This window comes from Chelonia mydas, chromosome 24 (genome assembly GCF_015237465.2).
Source record: "Chelonia mydas isolate rCheMyd1 chromosome 24, rCheMyd1.pri.v2, whole genome shotgun sequence".
NCBI lineage: Eukaryota > Metazoa > Chordata > Testudines > Cheloniidae > Chelonia > Chelonia mydas.
Window position 1 is genome coordinate 767368 of NC_051264.2, and position 16833 is coordinate 784200.

General features: G+C 68.4%; 1 protein-coding gene across 3 annotated transcripts; it reads right to left on the reverse strand.

The window, feature by feature from the left end:
* Positions 1–1567: 1567 nt before the first annotated feature.
* On the reverse strand, positions 1568–16546 carry EFNA4 (ephrin A4). Of its 3 annotated transcripts, XM_043535292.1 has the most exons (7): positions 16350–16544; positions 11573–11865; positions 10536–10604; positions 9992–10051; positions 9363–9719; positions 8874–8954; positions 1568–1578 (listed from the first exon to the last, which is right to left on the reverse strand). In XM_043535292.1, the coding sequence occupies exons 1-5, from the start codon at positions 16460–16462 to the stop codon at positions 9619–9621; spliced, it is 636 nt and encodes a 211-aa protein (XP_043391227.1). In that variant the 5' UTR covers positions 16463–16544; the 3' UTR covers positions 1568–1578; positions 8874–8954; positions 9363–9618. The 3 variants fall into 3 exon arrangements, with proteins under 3 accessions (XP_043391227.1, XP_043391226.1, XP_037739303.1); XM_037883375.2 differs by lacking the exon at positions 1568–1578 and having other exon boundaries at positions 8836–8954; XM_043535291.1 differs by lacking the exons at positions 1568–1578; positions 9363–9719 and having other exon boundaries at positions 8474–8954; positions 16350–16546.
* Between the last annotated feature and the right edge of the window lie 287 nt (positions 16547–16833).

Sequence of the window (16833 nt, forward strand, 5' to 3'; positions counted from 1 at the left end):
GGATACGGGTGCTGCTCCCGGGCAGCCGGTGCCCAATGAACGGGGCTGTGATGGGCCCCGGGCAACTGTAACTCAGGCTGCTGGTAATTAGCGGGGTGGCAGCATATCCCTGGCCATGCATACGTGGGTGCCCATCAATCTCTCCCTGGCGCCGGTGGCAGGGCTGTATTTCCTGGCTGTCGGCTCGCTCCCTGCCATGTATTTATCTCCGGGCTGCGCAGTCCTGGTTCGCATTCATTTCTGTGCCCGGCCATAAATTGTTACCTCCACACTGGTGCGGTGTTAACCCTCGTGCGGCCGGCGCCGTTGGCAAAGATCAGGCCCGGCTCAGCTTGGCCCTGCTCAGAGCGGGACTGTGGCCTTCCCACCGTCAGTCACAGGGGAAAAAACCTCCCTTCAGCGCCCCCCCAGGGAGTGGTGCCGGGCCAGGAGCCCGGCTGCTGGAGAGGGAGATCCTCAGGCAGAGGGTGTCAGCAGAACCCTGTCAGATGGGGGTCACTACTGTGTGGAGTCTGGGGGTGCAGATTGGCCACCAGGGGCCCAGAGAGAGGGGAGCTACACTGGGGGGGGCTTGTCTCTGAGCCCCCTAAGCTGGGAGGCCTCTGCCTGCCCCATAGTCCCTGTGGTGACTTGCTCTGCACCCTGCAGCCCGCTCCCTCCCCTATAGCCAGGGCAGGAGGGTGGGCATCCGCTGGGCACGGTGACCTCACTAGGAACACTGCTGGGGGTCCAGCCCCAGGCTCGGAAGGCAGGGTGGGGCAGGGGGCAGGTCTCTGGGAGCTGCTTGGTTCCGCGGCTCAGTAAGGGAAGCGTCATGACTCGGGCCCCACCAGATTCACAGTCCATTGTGGTCAATTTCACAGTCACAGGCTTTAAAAAATCCCAAGGTTCATGATTTCAGCTATTGAAATCTGACATTTCATGGGGTTGGAATGGTCCAGCTCCTGACCCAAAGAGGAGCTGTGGGGGGGTTGCAAGGTTATGGTGGGAGGGGTTGTGGTATCGCCACCCTTACGTCTGCCCGGCTGCTGGCGGGGGGCTGCCCTCAGAGCTGCAAGCTCCCAGGCCAGGGGCGCGTCCTTATCCCTGTCTGGCCACAGCCCGGAGCAGAGCAAGAGGGCATGACCACCTGGGAATCCCTGCCCCCCTCATGGGGGGCACCCTGAGTGAATGCAGCTTCCTGAGCCGCACGGCGGGGCCAGAGTCACAGGGAGAGACAGGGACCCCCCAGCCACCCCAACCCAGGCCCAGAGTTCATCCTGCCAGGCACAGCTCACCCCACCCCACAACACTGCCCCCCAGCCCCCCAATGAGCTGCTCAATCCCACTGCACCCCACAGCATGACTCCCCCGGGGCTACCCCAACACCGCCCTACCAGACCCACCCCACACAACCCCGCCCCGAGTGACAGCCCACAACACCCCCTTGCCCCACACTGTGCTGCCCAACCCCACACTGCCCCCCCAGGTCCCCCCATTCCACCCCACCCCCAGCCCCCTAACCCCACCCTGGCCCATCCCCCAAGAACCCCCAACCCCACAGTGCCCCACCCTCCAGCTCCCCAACCCCTCACCACCCTGACCCCCCCAACCCAACACCACCCCGCCCCAGCCCTCCAACCCCACACTGCCCCACCCCCCTTTCCACATTGCACCATCCCCTGCCCCCCAAACTGCCCTGCCCGGGCGCTGGGGCAGCTCTTTGCCCCCCGCACCCCGAGCAGCTCTGTGGGGGGGGAGGGGGGGCCTCTGCCCGCAGCAGCTCTGATAGGTTGTTCTATGCCAGGAGGTGGGGCAAGTGGGGCAGGCAGCCAATCAGAGGGCTCAAATTCATTGGTGCGGGGGGGCATCACGAGGAGACTGGTGCCAGACCCAACCAATCCCCTCACTGTGAAGTGTCCCAGAGCCCCTCCCCCCACCCGCACCCCCACCTCCTGCCCTGCCCCCCTTTGCACCTGCTGGCAGAGGGGGTTCTGGGCAGTTTCCACGGGGGCTGGAGGCCGGGCGCAGCCAGGGCAAACCACCTCGGCCCCAGCACCCAGCCAGCCCCGCGGTGCTAGGACCTGGGGTGCACCGGCCCGGCTGCCCTGTGCCGTGGGGGGCTCCAGCCCCACTGCGGCTGCCAGTCGCCTTGGTGGGCATGCGGCCCTGCCCGTGGGCTGCGGCTGCCAGCTTGGGGAAGGGTGGGGCTGCATGCGGCAGCGCCGGGCAGCACAGGCCTGCCGGCGCCCTCACCCCACCCCTCCGAGTCGGGGTCTTAGGGAGGTGATGGGAACAAAAGCATGACTTGCCCGAGGGCACACAGAGAGGTCTGGAACCCAGGTGTTCTGGCTATCAGCCCCCCGATCTGACCCACTAGACCCCCCCGCCCCCAGAGCTGGGGACAGAATCCAGGAGTCCTGATGCTGCCCTCCCCCCACTCTGACCCACTAGACTCCCCCCCCAGAGCTGGGGACAGAGCCCAGGAGTCCTGATGCTGCCCTCCCCCCACTCTGACCCACTAGACTCCCCCCCCAGAGCTGGGGACAGAACCCAGGAGTCCTGCCACTTCCCCACCCCCGCTCTGACCCACTAGACTCCCTCCCCAGAGCTGGGGACAGAACCCAGGAGTCCTGACACCTCCCCACCCCCGTGCCGACCCACTCGACCCCCCGCCCCAGGCCAGGGAGAGAACGCGGCTGCTGTGCATCCCACTGCCCTGCCATGCCCGCGGCGGGCGAGGCCTGGCCCCTGCTGGCCCTGCAGCCTGAGAAGCGGCTGGCCTGGAGCCGGCCCCGCGGGAGCCTGGGGCAGAGCGAATGGAAGCGAGGGAAGGGAAGGGATGAGGGCGCAGGGCCCTTTAATAGATTCTGTTTCTGCCGACGCTGGCCGCGGGGCGCGGAGCCATCAATTCGATTCGGGGGCCGGGGAATTTGATTTGGAACGACCACGCCATCAATTAGCTTTTATTGACGCCATTCCTCACGGGCAGTCGATGGGATTGGAAGCCAGGCTGGCTACAGAATACCAAGTGCCCCTGGCTCAAGGACACGGTGCCCCGCTCTGCCGGGGGCGAGGGGGGGGGGGTCACGACTCTTCTGCCTTCCCTGGGGCCCTGCACTAGGCATAAACACCCCCCCCCCCGGCTCCTCGACTGGGATTTGATGGGAATCCCAGCACCGGGCGCCCTGTCAGCCCCTGGGGGGACACCCGCCCCCGGAGCGCCGGGCCAGCAGGATGCTCCGTGTCTGTGCTGGGCTCCCCGGAGCCCCGCGGGCGGCTGGCCCGGCCATGCTGGTCCTCAGGCAAGGCAAGAGCCAGCAGCCATTTTGGGGGGAGGCTGGCGGCAAGCTGGGGGGATGCCTGAGGGGGCCACTCCCCGAGCCTTGCCCTGGGTGAGGGCCTGCCCAGAGGGTGGGGGGCTGGGCTCAGCACGGCACCCCCCTTGGTGCCAGAGGCTGCAGCCCATGTGCTGTGGGGGGCCCATGGGGCTGCTGAGGTGGGGGTGGGCATTGGGGCAGGGTCCTGAGGTGCTGCCGGGGGGGGGCCATCAGCAGGTCAAAGGGAGGGCAGTAGTTGGGGGGGGGCAGAGAATCAGGGGAGCCCCTTCACGCCTAGAGGAGCAGCCAGCATGAGCCCTGCTATGGGGTGGGGAGCAGGCTGGGGGGGCCTTGTCGATGGAGCCGGGGCGCCCCGGCGGGTGGGGGACCACGGCATGGGGTGCTCCAGCCAGATGGTGGAGCGGGGGAGGGGACAAGGCGCAGGCTTTCCTCAGCTGCTCGTTGAACAGTCTCTGCAAAGGCGCCGTAAAACCCGCCTGCCGTGACGGGGCCACTGCGGCGGCCATAAAAGCGCCAGGAGCTCGGGAGCAGGGCGCCGGCGCGGGTGAGCGCGCGTGCCCGCCAGGCCCCCCGTCTGCCCCTCACCCCACGTGCGCCGGGCCCAGCAGCGCAGCCCGCGGGGCCCCGGCGGGTCTTGCTGCGCAATTTCCCCAGTGAAGAATAAAATAGGAAGAATTTGTATTTGTCTGAGGCCTCCAGACACAGGGAGGGTGACACCACCCCCAGGTGACGGGGAAACCGAGGCAGAGAGGTCAAATGACTTGCCCGAGGCCACACAGGGAGTCAGCAGCAGAGCAGGGAAGAGAACCCAGGAGTCCTGGCTCCCCCCGCTCCCTGCTAATTGCCACTGACACCACCAGGGAGCCCCAGCCCTCTGCAGATCTCAAGGCAATGAGGAACCACAGGCACCGCCTGTTTGGGGCTGCCAGCCTCTCCCTCCCCCCAGAGCCAGCCCAGCAGCAGCTCCCCGCACTGGGTTCTCTGTCCTCCCTAGGGGTGAGCCATGTCCAGCACCACCCCCCTCCCTCTCTCCCTCCCCCACTATGATGAAGTGGGAATTTTTTGTAATATTGCTTTGATTCCTTGGTGTGCCTCAGTTTCCCCTGCACTTTGCATTGCTCCGAGGGTGAGGGCAGGATTAAGTTTCCATGCAGGGCCATGGCGTGGGGGCAGAATAGAACCTTTAAGGAACTGGCTGAAACCGACCCAGGTCAACAAGGGGGCAAAGCAGGAGGAATGGAGCCCCACGCTGGGTGCCTGGCCTGCCCTGGGGGACGAGGGGGACCCCTGGGGGTCTGGCACATGAAAGGGTTCCCCCGAGAGCCTGTGCCAAAGCCAGGGGCATGGCACCGACCCTGGGGCTCTCTGGCTTCACTGGGTTCCTCTCTTGGGGACATTCAGAGCAGGGCAGTGTCTCTGCATGGCGCCAGCACGGACGCAGGGCACCAGGCCACTGGGGCATGGTGCTACCCAACAGCCCAGAGCCCCCTGGGGAGCTCTGCCGGCAGCATGGGGGGCAATGGCCTGGTGGGGAACCCTGCTCAGGAGGAGGTTACGGGGGGACCCCTGCTTGGGCAATGCCCCCCGCTTCTGGCAGAGGCTGCAGGACCCGGAGGCGGGTGGCACAGGCTGCCGGGAGCTGGACCAGAGGGATCAAGCTGCATGTTCCACATGAGGGGCCGTGAAATTGACACGCTGTGGTGCTGGCTGCGACAGCCGCCCGGGAGCCGCCCCGCTGCTCCCCCGGCACAGAACTGCAGGCCAGGCCAGCTCTGCTCCTGGAGCCGAAGGACTGAGGGCCGGGGGGCAGGGAAAGACCCTGAAGGGCTGGAGAGGACGTGGGGCGTGGCCAGGAGCAAGGATCGCAAACCCCTGCGTCCTCCAGCACCGCCCTGGGCTCTGGGCCACAGGCCCCACAGCCCAACCACTGAGCTGGGGGTTAGCCCCTAGGCACAGGGGAAACTGAGTCACAGAGACACGTCCAGAGCCTTGCAACAACTCCAGTGGCAAAGCCAGGGGCAGAACCCAGGAGTCCTGGCTCCCAACCCCCCTGCTCTACCCTCCTCCGTCTCTCCAACTCTCCTGGGTAGTTAGAAGCCGAGGCCCAGCCCAGCTCTGCCATTGCAATTGGTGGGGGCTGGCCCGCGAGTGCAAGGGGGACTCCAGGCCATGTTACCCCCTAGATACATGGGGTACTTGTCCCCTCCCCCCATAGACAGGTGCCATGTGGGGGGCTGCAGATGGAGAGTGGCTGTGCTCTCCCACCCCAGGGGGGCTTTCCCCTTCTGCTGGGCTGGTGACTGGGTAGCCAGGGGCACCCTGGGGCGCTCCCCCTGTGGGAGGCGTGTCAGGCCCAGGGGCCCTGCCCCCCTGGGCTCAGCGCACACAGGGCAGGAAAGGGTGAATGCTGGCGGACGTGACCCCGCTGGGCACATGGCCATGGGGCTGCTGGAGCAGTCACCTGCCTGGGAAACATCAGTGGGGGGCTGGCCACTCGGGGGCTCCGGAGCATAAATTTCCAACCCAGGCCCGCAGGGCCCAAGCGGGGGTGCAGGGATTGCGGGAGGGGGGACCCCAGTGGTCCAAAACCCTGAGTCAGCCCCCACCAGTGGGGCAGGGGGAAGTCAGGTCTCTACTCCCAGCATTTCTCTGCAGGCACCAGGGCTCAGCCATGGGCCACCCCGCCCCGGCGGGGCCCCCTGGCGGGGAAGCCCCATGGCCAGTGCCCAGCCCTTGCCAGGCAGAGGGGCAGCGGGGGCCTGCACAGCTAGGGGTGGGGCTGTCTCCCTGCAGAGACAGCTGCACAGGGCTGGCAGATTTGTGGGCACTGCCAGGGGATGGATGGGCTCATAACCAGGCCAGTCACGCTGCTTTATGGCTGGCACTAATTCTCCCCTAGCACCTATCCGCGCTGCGTATTCTAATTGCCTCATTTAGGCGGGGCGGGGGCACCAGCTCCAGGGAATAAATCCACGGGATGGGCTTTTTACAGCTGTTTTCATTGGGAACGTACAATTGCAGCTCATTCCTGGGTGCTGGTGAAGAGCAGAGGGTGGGCAGAGACGTGGCACCTGGGCACTGCCGCAGGAAAGCTCGCAGCACAGGGGCCCCGGCGGGACACGGGTGCGGGGGAGCTGGCAGTGCCAGGGGCCCCGGCGGGACACGGGTGCGGGGCCTGGCTGGGCAGGGGGAGGGGAGCTCTGCATTGCAGGAGTCACTCACAGTTGTTGATCTGAGCACGGATGCGACTGCCGCCTCCTTGTTGTCGCGTTGCCAGCGACACGCAGCAACGACAGCCTGGAAATTAACATCCCCTGGCGGCGAGGTGCCCGCCCCACATGCCAGCCACCAGCTGGGCCCCATGCACCTGCTGCTCCGCAGGGGGTGGGAAGAACACTTACTGCCTGGGGTGGGGGGCCGCCCTCTGCTCTCAGGAACTCACGGCCCAGTTTATTCTTTTACCAAGAGGCTTTGGGGGCACGAGAGGAGATGGGGGGGCTGCGTGCCAGCCGGGGTGGGGGGAGAGAAGGACACCCCAGCCCCGGTCGAGGGCTGCAGCCCACTCGCGTCTCGGTGCCCCGGGCTGAGCACAGCACAGTGAGGCCCCAACTCTCCGCTCACCCTTCACCCCCACGCTGCCCCCCGGCGCCCTGCAGGCCTGGCCCTCCCCCCTCGGATCCTCCCGGGGTGTCTCTCCGGCTGTGTCTCGCTGTTAACATCTCCCGGCGCTGCAGCCAGCTCGCTTGGCTAATCAGCACAACGTTCCCCATCGATCGCTGGCCGGGCGCCAGCCTGAGCCCTGCGGGGGCAGCGAGCAGCGCTGGCTCGGGGGAGAGTTACCCTTGCCTGCAGCAACAGCCCTGGGCCAAGGGACAGGGCACCCCGCCCGCCGGGCTCCCCGCAGGCCCTCGGGGGCCCCAGAGAGCAGCTCCCTGGGGCAGAGAATTGGTACCAGGCAGCAGAGCGGTGACTGAGTGGGGCACCCCCTGCCCGTTCCCACCCCACAGAGCCCAGCCACCCCAGCCCAGCTGCTGAGCAAAACCAGTTAACCCCCTGACTGCTGGATTAGTCTCCCCTACGCAGCCCAGACAGCAGCCCCTGCCCTAGGGAGCCGTCTCCCGGTGCCCCCAGGCCCCCCCACAAGACCATCCCCGGGAGAGCTGGGGGGATGTGCCCGGCGGTGCCCGCACTGGCTCTGACCGGTTATCGATTCCCTGCTCCCGCGCCCCCGTCTCCGCGGAAACCCAGCCTGGCCGTGCTGCAGGCTGCTGGTGCCATCGATCAGGGCAGGTGGCCCCGGCCTCCGCACGCAGCTCCCGCTAGCCCCCACCTGGCCCGCAGAGCAGCGCCCCCTGCTGGAGGGCCCCACCGCTCGACGGGTCGCCCCCTGCTGGGCAGGCGTGGCCGCGAGCGGGGCCCCGGCTCCCCGAAGGCGGATGAGCTGTAATTACAGCTTAGCCCCCGGCTCGATCCCCCTCTCAGCAATTAAACCCCCAGCAGGAAAGGGGACGATGAACCAACCCACCATGCGCCCCTCGCCTGCCAGCGCCCCCTCCTTCTGAACACACGCCCCCCCCAACCCCCTCACGCGGGCCTGCTATAGGCTCCCTAAGACCCGGAGAGCGGGGGGGGAGCACAACACACCCTCCCTTTCCCAGGGGTCCCCCCAGTGATGCTGGGCCCCCCAGCCCAGCTGCTGCGCTCAGGCAACAGGCAGAGGGGAGCCCCCTGCATGGCCGCTCGTGGCCAGAAGCTCCGCGTCAGCTGGGATTGTGGGAGCTTCGCCAAGGCCGGGGCGGGCCCCCCACAATCCCACACGGGGCTCCCCCTGCCTCTCACTCCAGACCCACAGGCCTCTCCAAGGGACCCACTGCCCGGCCAGCTGAGCCAGAGATTGGGGCAGCGTCACCCAGAGCCAGCCCCATGGGGCAGGGCCTGGGGGGAGAGCAGGGGCCAGGGTGGGGGCACAGCTGGGCGCAGTACGGACCAGCAGCAAGGCCGGGGCTCAGCCGCTCCTCTGAGAGCTGCCCCTAGGGCGAGGGGAGCAGCGCAGGGCACGTGGCCTGGGCATCGCCCAGCTGCAGCCTCAGGGGCTGGCGGGCAGCGGGTGCGTCTGCTCTTGCCCAGTCCCGGAGGGGCCAGCGGAGCCGCCGGCCTCTTGCAAATGCTTTATTCGTTGGCTCAGTCGCTAAACACAGATACAAAAATAGAAACTGTACACGGCCCAGGGGGCGTCTTCACGGAAGACAGATCAGCCTCGCCAGAGCGAGGGGCTTTACCGGGCTGGCGCCCAGCACCAGGGGCCAAGGTGGGCCGGGGCTCCGGGGAGACAGTCCAGCCCTGCCAGTGAAAGGGGGGGGGTCAATCCCGGGTGCTGTCCAGGGCCGAACTCTGCAGGGCCAGAACCAAAATGATCCTCCGACTCCCCACGGAGCCTTTGGGAATGTGCCAGGTGGGGAGGAGGTCCCCCCCGGCCCCTGGCAACAGCCCCCCCGGCAGGGTCCCTCCTGCTGGAGTCTCTGGGAGTCGTCCATAAGCAAAGGCCCATTTCACAGGGGCAAGGAGCCAATGAGGCCAGGATGGAGGCGGGCGTCTGACCGGCAGCAGCGGGTGCGTCGGCGACGGAGAAGGGCCCTGGGGAGGGAGAGAGCCCGTCAGGGGAGCACGCCAGGCTGGGAAGTCAGCATCAGGCCTGCCCCCTTGCAGGCTAGAGCAGGAGGGGTGGGCATGGTGCACAGGGACCTGAGCGCTGAGCTAGGAACCGGGGCCCAGAAATCAGCACCAAGGGGGAGCCTGCCTGGGATCCGCCCCCCATGGCAAATCACCTCTCCCGAAGATGGAGCAGACGGGGGGCACTTCTATCCAGAGCTCCCTTTACCCCCACAGCCTACCAGCACCAGGGGCCCCCCAATCTCCCACTGTGAGCCCCCAGCTCCTCCCTGTGCCCCAGCTCCCAGCCTGGAGGCTTCCCGGCCAGTCCCAGCCACCCTGGCCTTGCTAACATCCCTGGTACCTGCCCTCCACCAGGGCACCCCCTCTTACCGCCCAGCCAGCCTCTCCTCCTCCAGCCGAATGCCAGCACGGGGCATCTCTGGGTCCAGCACATCCTGGGCTCCAGCACCTCGGCCTGGGCGCTCTGGGGACTGGCAGGAGCAGCGGAGCCGGGGGCAGGAGCTGGGGCGAAGGCGCCCGCCCCACAGTGCACGGCCGCTTGGAGGGCTTCGGGGGGGACAAAGTCCAAAAATCCCCAACTCTGCAGCAAGGAGACAACCCCCCCCCCCGAGGAGTGCAGGGCGGGTCAGAGCCACAGGAGGGGGAGCGGGATGAGGGCGAGGCTGAGGCAGGGGCCGTGGGGCCGGAGCGTGGCCAGCGCGGTGCTGTGACCCGGTGGCTCGGTGTCTGCAGAGAGAACAAGAGCAAAAGGCCCAGGGAGCTGGGGGGAGCTGGTCATGGTGAGCTCCCCCACTCCCCCCTCCTGCCCATGCCCCCCCCCGGCCCAAGGCATGTAGCATCCCCCCACTATATACTCACCCCCTGAACCCCTCCTGCCTATTCTCCTGCGCCCAAGGCATGTAGCACCCCCCCGCTACATACTCACCCCCTGAACCCTCCTCCTGCCTATGCCCGCCACCTCCCTGGGGGGGTAGCACCCCCGCCCCCCACATACTCACCCTCCGACCCCCCTCTCCCACGGGGCTGAGATTTGGGAACTTCTGTCACAGGCTTTGTTGCTGGAAACAAATCAAAACCAGAATCCGTCAGTGACTCTGTCTCCAACAGGAAGCTCCCCCCACCCCGGATCCCCGGCACTGCCCTTCTGCTGCCCCCCCAGACCCAGGCCAGCCTCCCTGTACCAATGTGCTGCCGCCCCCCTCACAAGGTGTAGGGGTGTCCATGGCATCTCCTTCCAAAATCAGGGGTCCCCTCCCCCCGGCGCCAGCGCAGAGCCCCCAGCGTCAGGGTGGAAAGGGTTAATGCCCAGGATGAAGCCAGCCAGACACCTCGAGTCCCCCAGACAGAGCCGCCCTCCCCCCGCTGCAAGGGATTCTGGGAAGAGTCTAGATTGAGAGCGGGAGGGCAGGGCTGTCTCCCCTCCCCCTCCCCAGGGCTCGTGCCCACCCCACGTCTGGGTCCCATTAGCAGGCTTCTGCCACGTGGAAGGGGGGGCCCGCTCGGCCCCCCCAGCCCCCCCAGCACCCAGCCAGACGGACTCACTCGATGCCTTGCAGCAGACGGCCACTCGTAGCCTCAGGCACCGCCCGGCGCTCTCTGGGCTGGGGATAGCTGGGGGCAGAGACAGGGACGTCAGGGCACTGCCCACATGGGCACAGCTGGGAGTCAGGCCTGCCCCGAAACCAGGGCCCTCCCCCTCCCCCCCTGCGGGAGCCCCCAGCACGCTCGGCCCCCTCCCCCCAAGGAGCCACTGAGGGGGATTTACAAGCAGCTCCCAAGCGCCGGGCAGGCGGCTCCGAGGCGGGGGTCTTAGCCCAGCAGGAAGCACCTGGGCCCAGCAGAAGAGAGTCGCCCCCCCCCCCCCCCGTCCCCCGCACAGCTGGGAAACCCATCAGTCCAGCCCCTCCCTCGGGGCGGGGGGAAAGCAGGGTCAGCCAGGGTCACGGTCAGGCCCGCCCGTTAGGGGGACACCAACGCACCCAGCTACTCCCACCTTCCCACCCACCCACAGGGCAGTGCCCGCCATTCCCCCCGGGCCCTGGGGATCTCAGCGCACCCCAGGGCCAGCGCTGCAGGGGAGGGGCACGAGGCTACAACCCGGGGGAGCCCTGCCCCCGGCAGCCCAGCCACCTCGGACCCCCAGCCCACCCCAAGCAGACCAACGCTCCCCCCAGGGCGGGCACCCCTGGCCTGGGGTGTGGGGGGAAGAGACCCTGGGGAGCCGCGCCCCACCCCTCTCAGAGCCCAGCCCCTGGCAGCCCGGGTCAGCGAGCTCTTGGGGGCAGTGGGCACTGGCTGGCTGGAGCGGGGTGCCCAGCCAGGGCCCAACTCAGGCAGCGGCCAACTAAACCGTCCCCCATCCTGCCGGGAAGGAGCCAAGACCTGGGCAAGGGGCGCCCCCTCCTGGCCACCTGGCACACTGCAGCAGGCTGGGGAAACCGAGAAGGAGCCTCCTCCCACGGCACCGCCGCCCGGCCGCATGGACACCCACAGCCCAGCCTGGAGCCAACCCCGCTTGGCAGGGCGCGGGGGGGCCCCTGGGGGCACAAGCAGGCACGGGGGGCCCGGGGGACACTCACAGATGTAGTAGTAGGTCTCCCCCGGCTGGAACTCGAAGCCCAGCGAGAAGGGCGTGAAGCGCTGGATCTTCTCAGAGAAGCGGACAGGCCCGAAGGGTGCGTGGGGCCGGTTGCACTCCCAGCGCTTGAAGGCACCAGGGGTCTCGTAGCAGCCCTGGTAGCCCTCGGTGTCCACCATGTGCAGGCTGAAGGTCTCAGCCCGGCCCGCGGGCACTGGGCGCTCGTAGTGCGGGCAGTAGATGTCCAGGTAGTCATTGATGGAGACCTGGACAGCATAGTCTTCATGCAGGAACCTGGGAGTGAGAAGGGGCCAGTGAGTGGGCACAGAGACATGGTGCCAGGAGGGCTAAGGGGGGCCAGCAAGGGGGCAGGGAGCTGGTGGGGGAGGAGCCATGGTGCCAGGAGGGGCAGGGAAGGTCGGGGACAGCAATAACCCCTCCGCACCCATCAAACCCTGGCCGGAGCGGCTGTGGGGGAAAGCAGCCAGAGTTCAGCCACACTCACCATCTGCCCACTGTACCCAGCAGCTGGAGAAGGAGGTCTGGCCCAGGGGCTGACAAGTGCCCGCGCTGCCTGTGGGCTCAGAGCCGGCTGCCTGGGCGGAGGGGTGCAGTTCCTGCAGCCAGACGCTTAGCAGCAGCTCGGGCAGAGTGGGCCGTGACACCCAACGGTCCCAGCCGGGCCCCACATCCTGAGAGCTGCACCCCCCACACCGGCTTCTCCTGGAGTCCGTGTGTGTCCCCAGGGTGGGTTACAGGGCACCAGCTAACACCAGGGAAGGAACCGGGAAACTCGGGGGTGATTTGCATTGGGTTTACAGATTCCTTTGTGCCCACTTCCCGTGCTGGCGACCCTGGCACTGCCTGCAGGGGGAGGGCACTGGGACAGGGAGACGAGATTCCTGCTCAACCCTCGTGGGCACTTCAGCCGCAGGGATGGACCCAGAGGGTGCCAGCTCCCAGGGAGCGCAGGCCAGACAGGCAGAGCCAATGGGGTCAAGGGCCTGACACAACTGTGCTTGCAGCCTAGACTGGCGCCCGGCTCACCCCACTGCACATGCCACCTTGGGGGGTCGTGCATGGGGAGCAGCCTCAGTCCCTCTCCCCCGGTGGTCAGGCCAGGCCCTGGCATGCACAGTCCCCAACACCTGGAGGGAGGGGGCTCCCCAGCCAGATGTGTCAGGCACTGGCTCCCACGCAGCGCTCGGCTCCAGCCTGTTGTTGAAACAGCTACCGGGCAGCCGGCCTCGTGAAACAAAAAGGCATCAGCTCCGATTAGGCTCAGCCTGCTGGAACTGAATGTGCTCGGCGGGGCGGCTGGGGAGCCGGGTCCGCGGCTCAGAGCCACGCCGGGCCGCGAGCTGAGAGCGCACAAAGCCCCTGCCCCAGGCGCAGGCCTCAGTGTCCCGCTGCGCTGATCGGCTGTGACAGACCAGTGGGGGGAAGGGACGCTGCTCACACACCGGGCTGCTGGGGCCAGCACGGGCCCCTGTGAGAAGTCTGGTGGGCACAGTGCACGGCCAGGCCCGGGGGAGCTCACACGCCCGTGCGCACGGACACAGTGCACGGCCAGGCCCGGGGGAGCTCACACGCCCGTGCGCACGGACACAGTGCACGGCCAGGCCCGGGGGAGCTCACACGCCCGTGCGCACGCACACAGTGCACGGCCAGGCCCGGGGGAGCTCACACGCCCGTGCGCACGCACACAGTGCACGGCCAGGCCCGGGGGAGCTCACACGCCCGTGCGCACGCACACAGTGCACGGCCAGGCCCGGGGGAGCTCACACGCCCGTGCACACGCACACAGTGCACGGCCAGGCCCGGAGGCAGCTCCAATAGGATCCAGATTCCCAGTGGCTGCCGTGCAGGATTGAGGCTGGACCGGGCAGCGCTGGCAATGGGAGGGAGCAAGGTCTAGCAGTTATGGCCCAGGAAAGGGACCAGGAGGTGCAGGGGTCTGGGCTGTGCCCGCTCTGTCAATCCACCCGGAGCATGAGACAGACCCATCAAGGGCAGATGAGAGCAGCCCCAGTCCAGCTGAATCCCCTACTCTGCCAGGCTGAGAGGGCAGCTTGGCAGGTGTGCCCAGGAGGCAGGGAGCGCCAGGCTGTGCCCTGCCCTGGCAGGCAGTGGGCTGGGACAGCAATGCCCGTTTAACGAGGGCTGGGCAGGTAAGCGCTCACACTGCCCTGCCCCACCCACCAGCCCCGGCTGCTAAACGCAGACACCTGGCCGATCCACCTCCCCTGGGCAGGGCAGGGCTGGCGGCATCCGTGTTCACTGGGCAACAGTCTGGGATGTAAACAGGGCTGCAGGCCAAGCCCCGCTGCCCCCTTCTCCCCTGCCCCAGGCCCTCTCCTGGGCTAGGCAGCTGGGAACCTGCCTGGCATAGCCAAGGAGGACAGCAGGGCTCAGCTGCCACGGCCATCCTGCTACATCGCTCCCTGGGCATGGGCACACACAGGGCTGGGGACGGGCTGCCTAGGAGGCAGTGAAAACTATGACTAGTTCTGACCTGGCCTCCCAGCCGCAGACCGAGTTCCAGGTGCCCCCCGGCCCATGGGCCACCTCCACGCCCCGTGGGAGCGGCTCCAATGGGCATGGCCAGCACTAGGGGTGTGCACCCTGCAGAGCCTCTCCCCCAGCCCACAGTCCAGCCTCTCTGCTGCAGGACACCAGGGAGCTCGGCCCCTCCAGCGGGGCTGTCCGAGGCAGGTCCCCGGGCCGCGCCCGGTGAGCGCAGCCCAGCTAGTCCCTGCACCGGCCGTGGCAAAGGCTGACGCCGGATTCCAATGGACCAGCCGGCACCGCCTCCACCCTGCTCTGCCAGCTCCCACCCGGGAACCCGGCCCCAAGCCACGGGACAAAGACGCAAAGGGGGGCAGGCCACGGCTCCCTTGTGACGGGCTGGCACAGTAGCCACTGGGTGTCAGGAAAGGCCGAGCCGGAGCCCGAGCCCTCCCACCCCCACCCAGAGCATCAGCAACCTCAATCCCTGCCAGGGGGCCAAGCCCACAGGGCCTGGGGGTGGAGCAGGTCTCAGCACAGGCAAGGGGCCCGCATGTGCTCTGCGCCCCAAAGCCGAGGGATAAGGGGCTAACAGCTCCCCTGGCCTTCCACGGGGCAGGGGAATCAGGCACTCGGACGGAGTGATCTGGGGGGCAGGACTCTCAGTGTTATCACCCCAGAGGAGCCCCCAGCCTGGAGAGAACAACTCTCACACCCCCCACCCCCTACGACCCCGAACCGCTGCGGCTCCAAGCGCATCCCAGGGCAGAAATCAGGTGCTCAGGGTGGGGTTTGCCCCAAATTGCCCCCAATGCTGCAGCATCGGCAGCCAGCTCTCCCCCCGCCTCCTGCCTCCCAGCAGGCCAGAGCCCTGGGAGCAGGTGGCAGGGGCTGGGTCAAGCAGGGGAGACGGGCTCACCCCCAAGTGCAGCTGGGCAAGACCCTCCAGGGCAGCCTGGCGCAGCCTGTGCCCAGCACCACAGCGACGAGCCAGGACTCTCCTGCCTAGAGTAGCAGGGAAAGGTCAGGGATCCACATGCACTAGACAGCCCGTCCCCTCAGCCCCCCTGCCATGGGGCAGAGCCTTCCCTCAGCCCCCCTCCTTCTCGCCATGGGGCAGAGCCTTCCCTCGGCCCCCCTCCCTCTCACCATGGGGCAGAGTCTGGTCTAGTCAAGTCTCAAACACAAGAGTCGTAGAGGGAGGGCCCTGAAGCTCCCCCATCGCAATCCCCCCTTGTGTCCCAGGGCATGGCCATGCTGGGGGAGCCCGGAATCCAGCAGACAGAGGAGCCTTCAGGCAGTGCCCAGACACTGGCTCCTAGAGCGATGGGGGGGCTGGCACCCTCGTGCTGCCCGCAGAGATGGGGCAGGAGCCAGTGCCACACTCCAGGGGGACAGAAACAGCAGAGACAGGCCTCAAGCTGCTTCCCAACACTCCACCCCAGAACCCACCTGCCAGCTCAGCCCTGGGGCTCGGAGCCACAGGCTCACGCCCTGGCAGACAGGCGAGTTCCCAATTCAAGGCTACAGATCGGGCAGATGGGGGGGGCCCTGAGCGGGCGAGTGGGGGGCTGGGTCCTGGGGACATCCCCTGGGCACAGCCAGGAGCCGCGCTGGGCCCTGCCACGCCCACGTGGGCTGCAGGCTGTGAAGCACCGGGCCACCCCCGCCCAGGGCCAGCTGCGATCTCTGGGGCCAGGACTTTCCACCTGCCTCAGGCAGCCCCAGGCCCGCAGCCCCCTGCCCCCCTGCCAGTGCTGCTGGGCCGTTCCCACGCCCCAGACTCGCCCCAACTCGCCCGTGGCCGGGTGGCGCCGCTCAGGAACGCTGGCCTGGCACAGGGGAGGCTGGCAGGACCTGCCCAGCGCAACGCCCGCTCCCTGCTCAAGCTGGTTAGGGCCGGGACTGGCTGAGGGCTCGGTCCAGCCCTCGCCCCGCTCCCAGCGCCCCCCGCGGGCATGTTCCCGGCCAGCCGCTGCTGGGGCCGGGGAGCCCGGGGCTGCGAGCCCAGGGCGAGCTGCAGGGCGCAGCCGGGCCCCCCAAGAGCGCGCAGGGCTGCGGGGCCGGCAGGCCAGGCTGGGGCCGGGCAGGGGGCGCAGCCGGCAGCGCAGACAAAGGAGCCGCCAGGCGCGCAGCGCAGAGCCGGGGCCGGCCGGGGACCCCCAGCCACGGAGCCGTCCCCAGCGCGCAGAGCCGGGCAGGCGCCCCGAGCATCCCCGCTCCCTGGCCGGCCCCCGGGCGCGGCGGCTCCGGGCCGGGCCGGGCCGTACCTGGGGTTGCTCGAGTTCCAGTAGACGCTGTGCCGGAGGCCGCGCACCGGCCGGAGCCGCCCCCACAGCAGCGGCCCCCAGAGCAGGAGCCGCAGCAGCAGCGCCGGGCACATCGCTCCGGCCGGGTCGGGCGGCGAGCGCGGGGCTGCCGGGCGGGGGACTGGCCTACGGGCGGGCGGGCCGGCGGAGAGGGACCGGGCGGGGGGCAGGGCAGGCCCCGCCCCCAGCTCCAACTTCGGGCCAATCAGCGGCCGGAGCGCAGCCACCCCGAACAAAGTTCCCCAAGTCCCAGCTTAACCCTCTGGGGGCCGAGCGCCCCCGCCCCCGTTAACAGCTCGCGAACCCCGGGCACGGGGGGGTTCGGGGCCTACCCGGGGGGAGGCGCGGCGCTTTCGGACCCCCCCACGGCGAAGCCCTCCAGGCCGGGGCGTTCACACTGCGAGCCGAAGCGAGCCCGCTCCGCGAGGGGCCCGTGAGCCCGGCA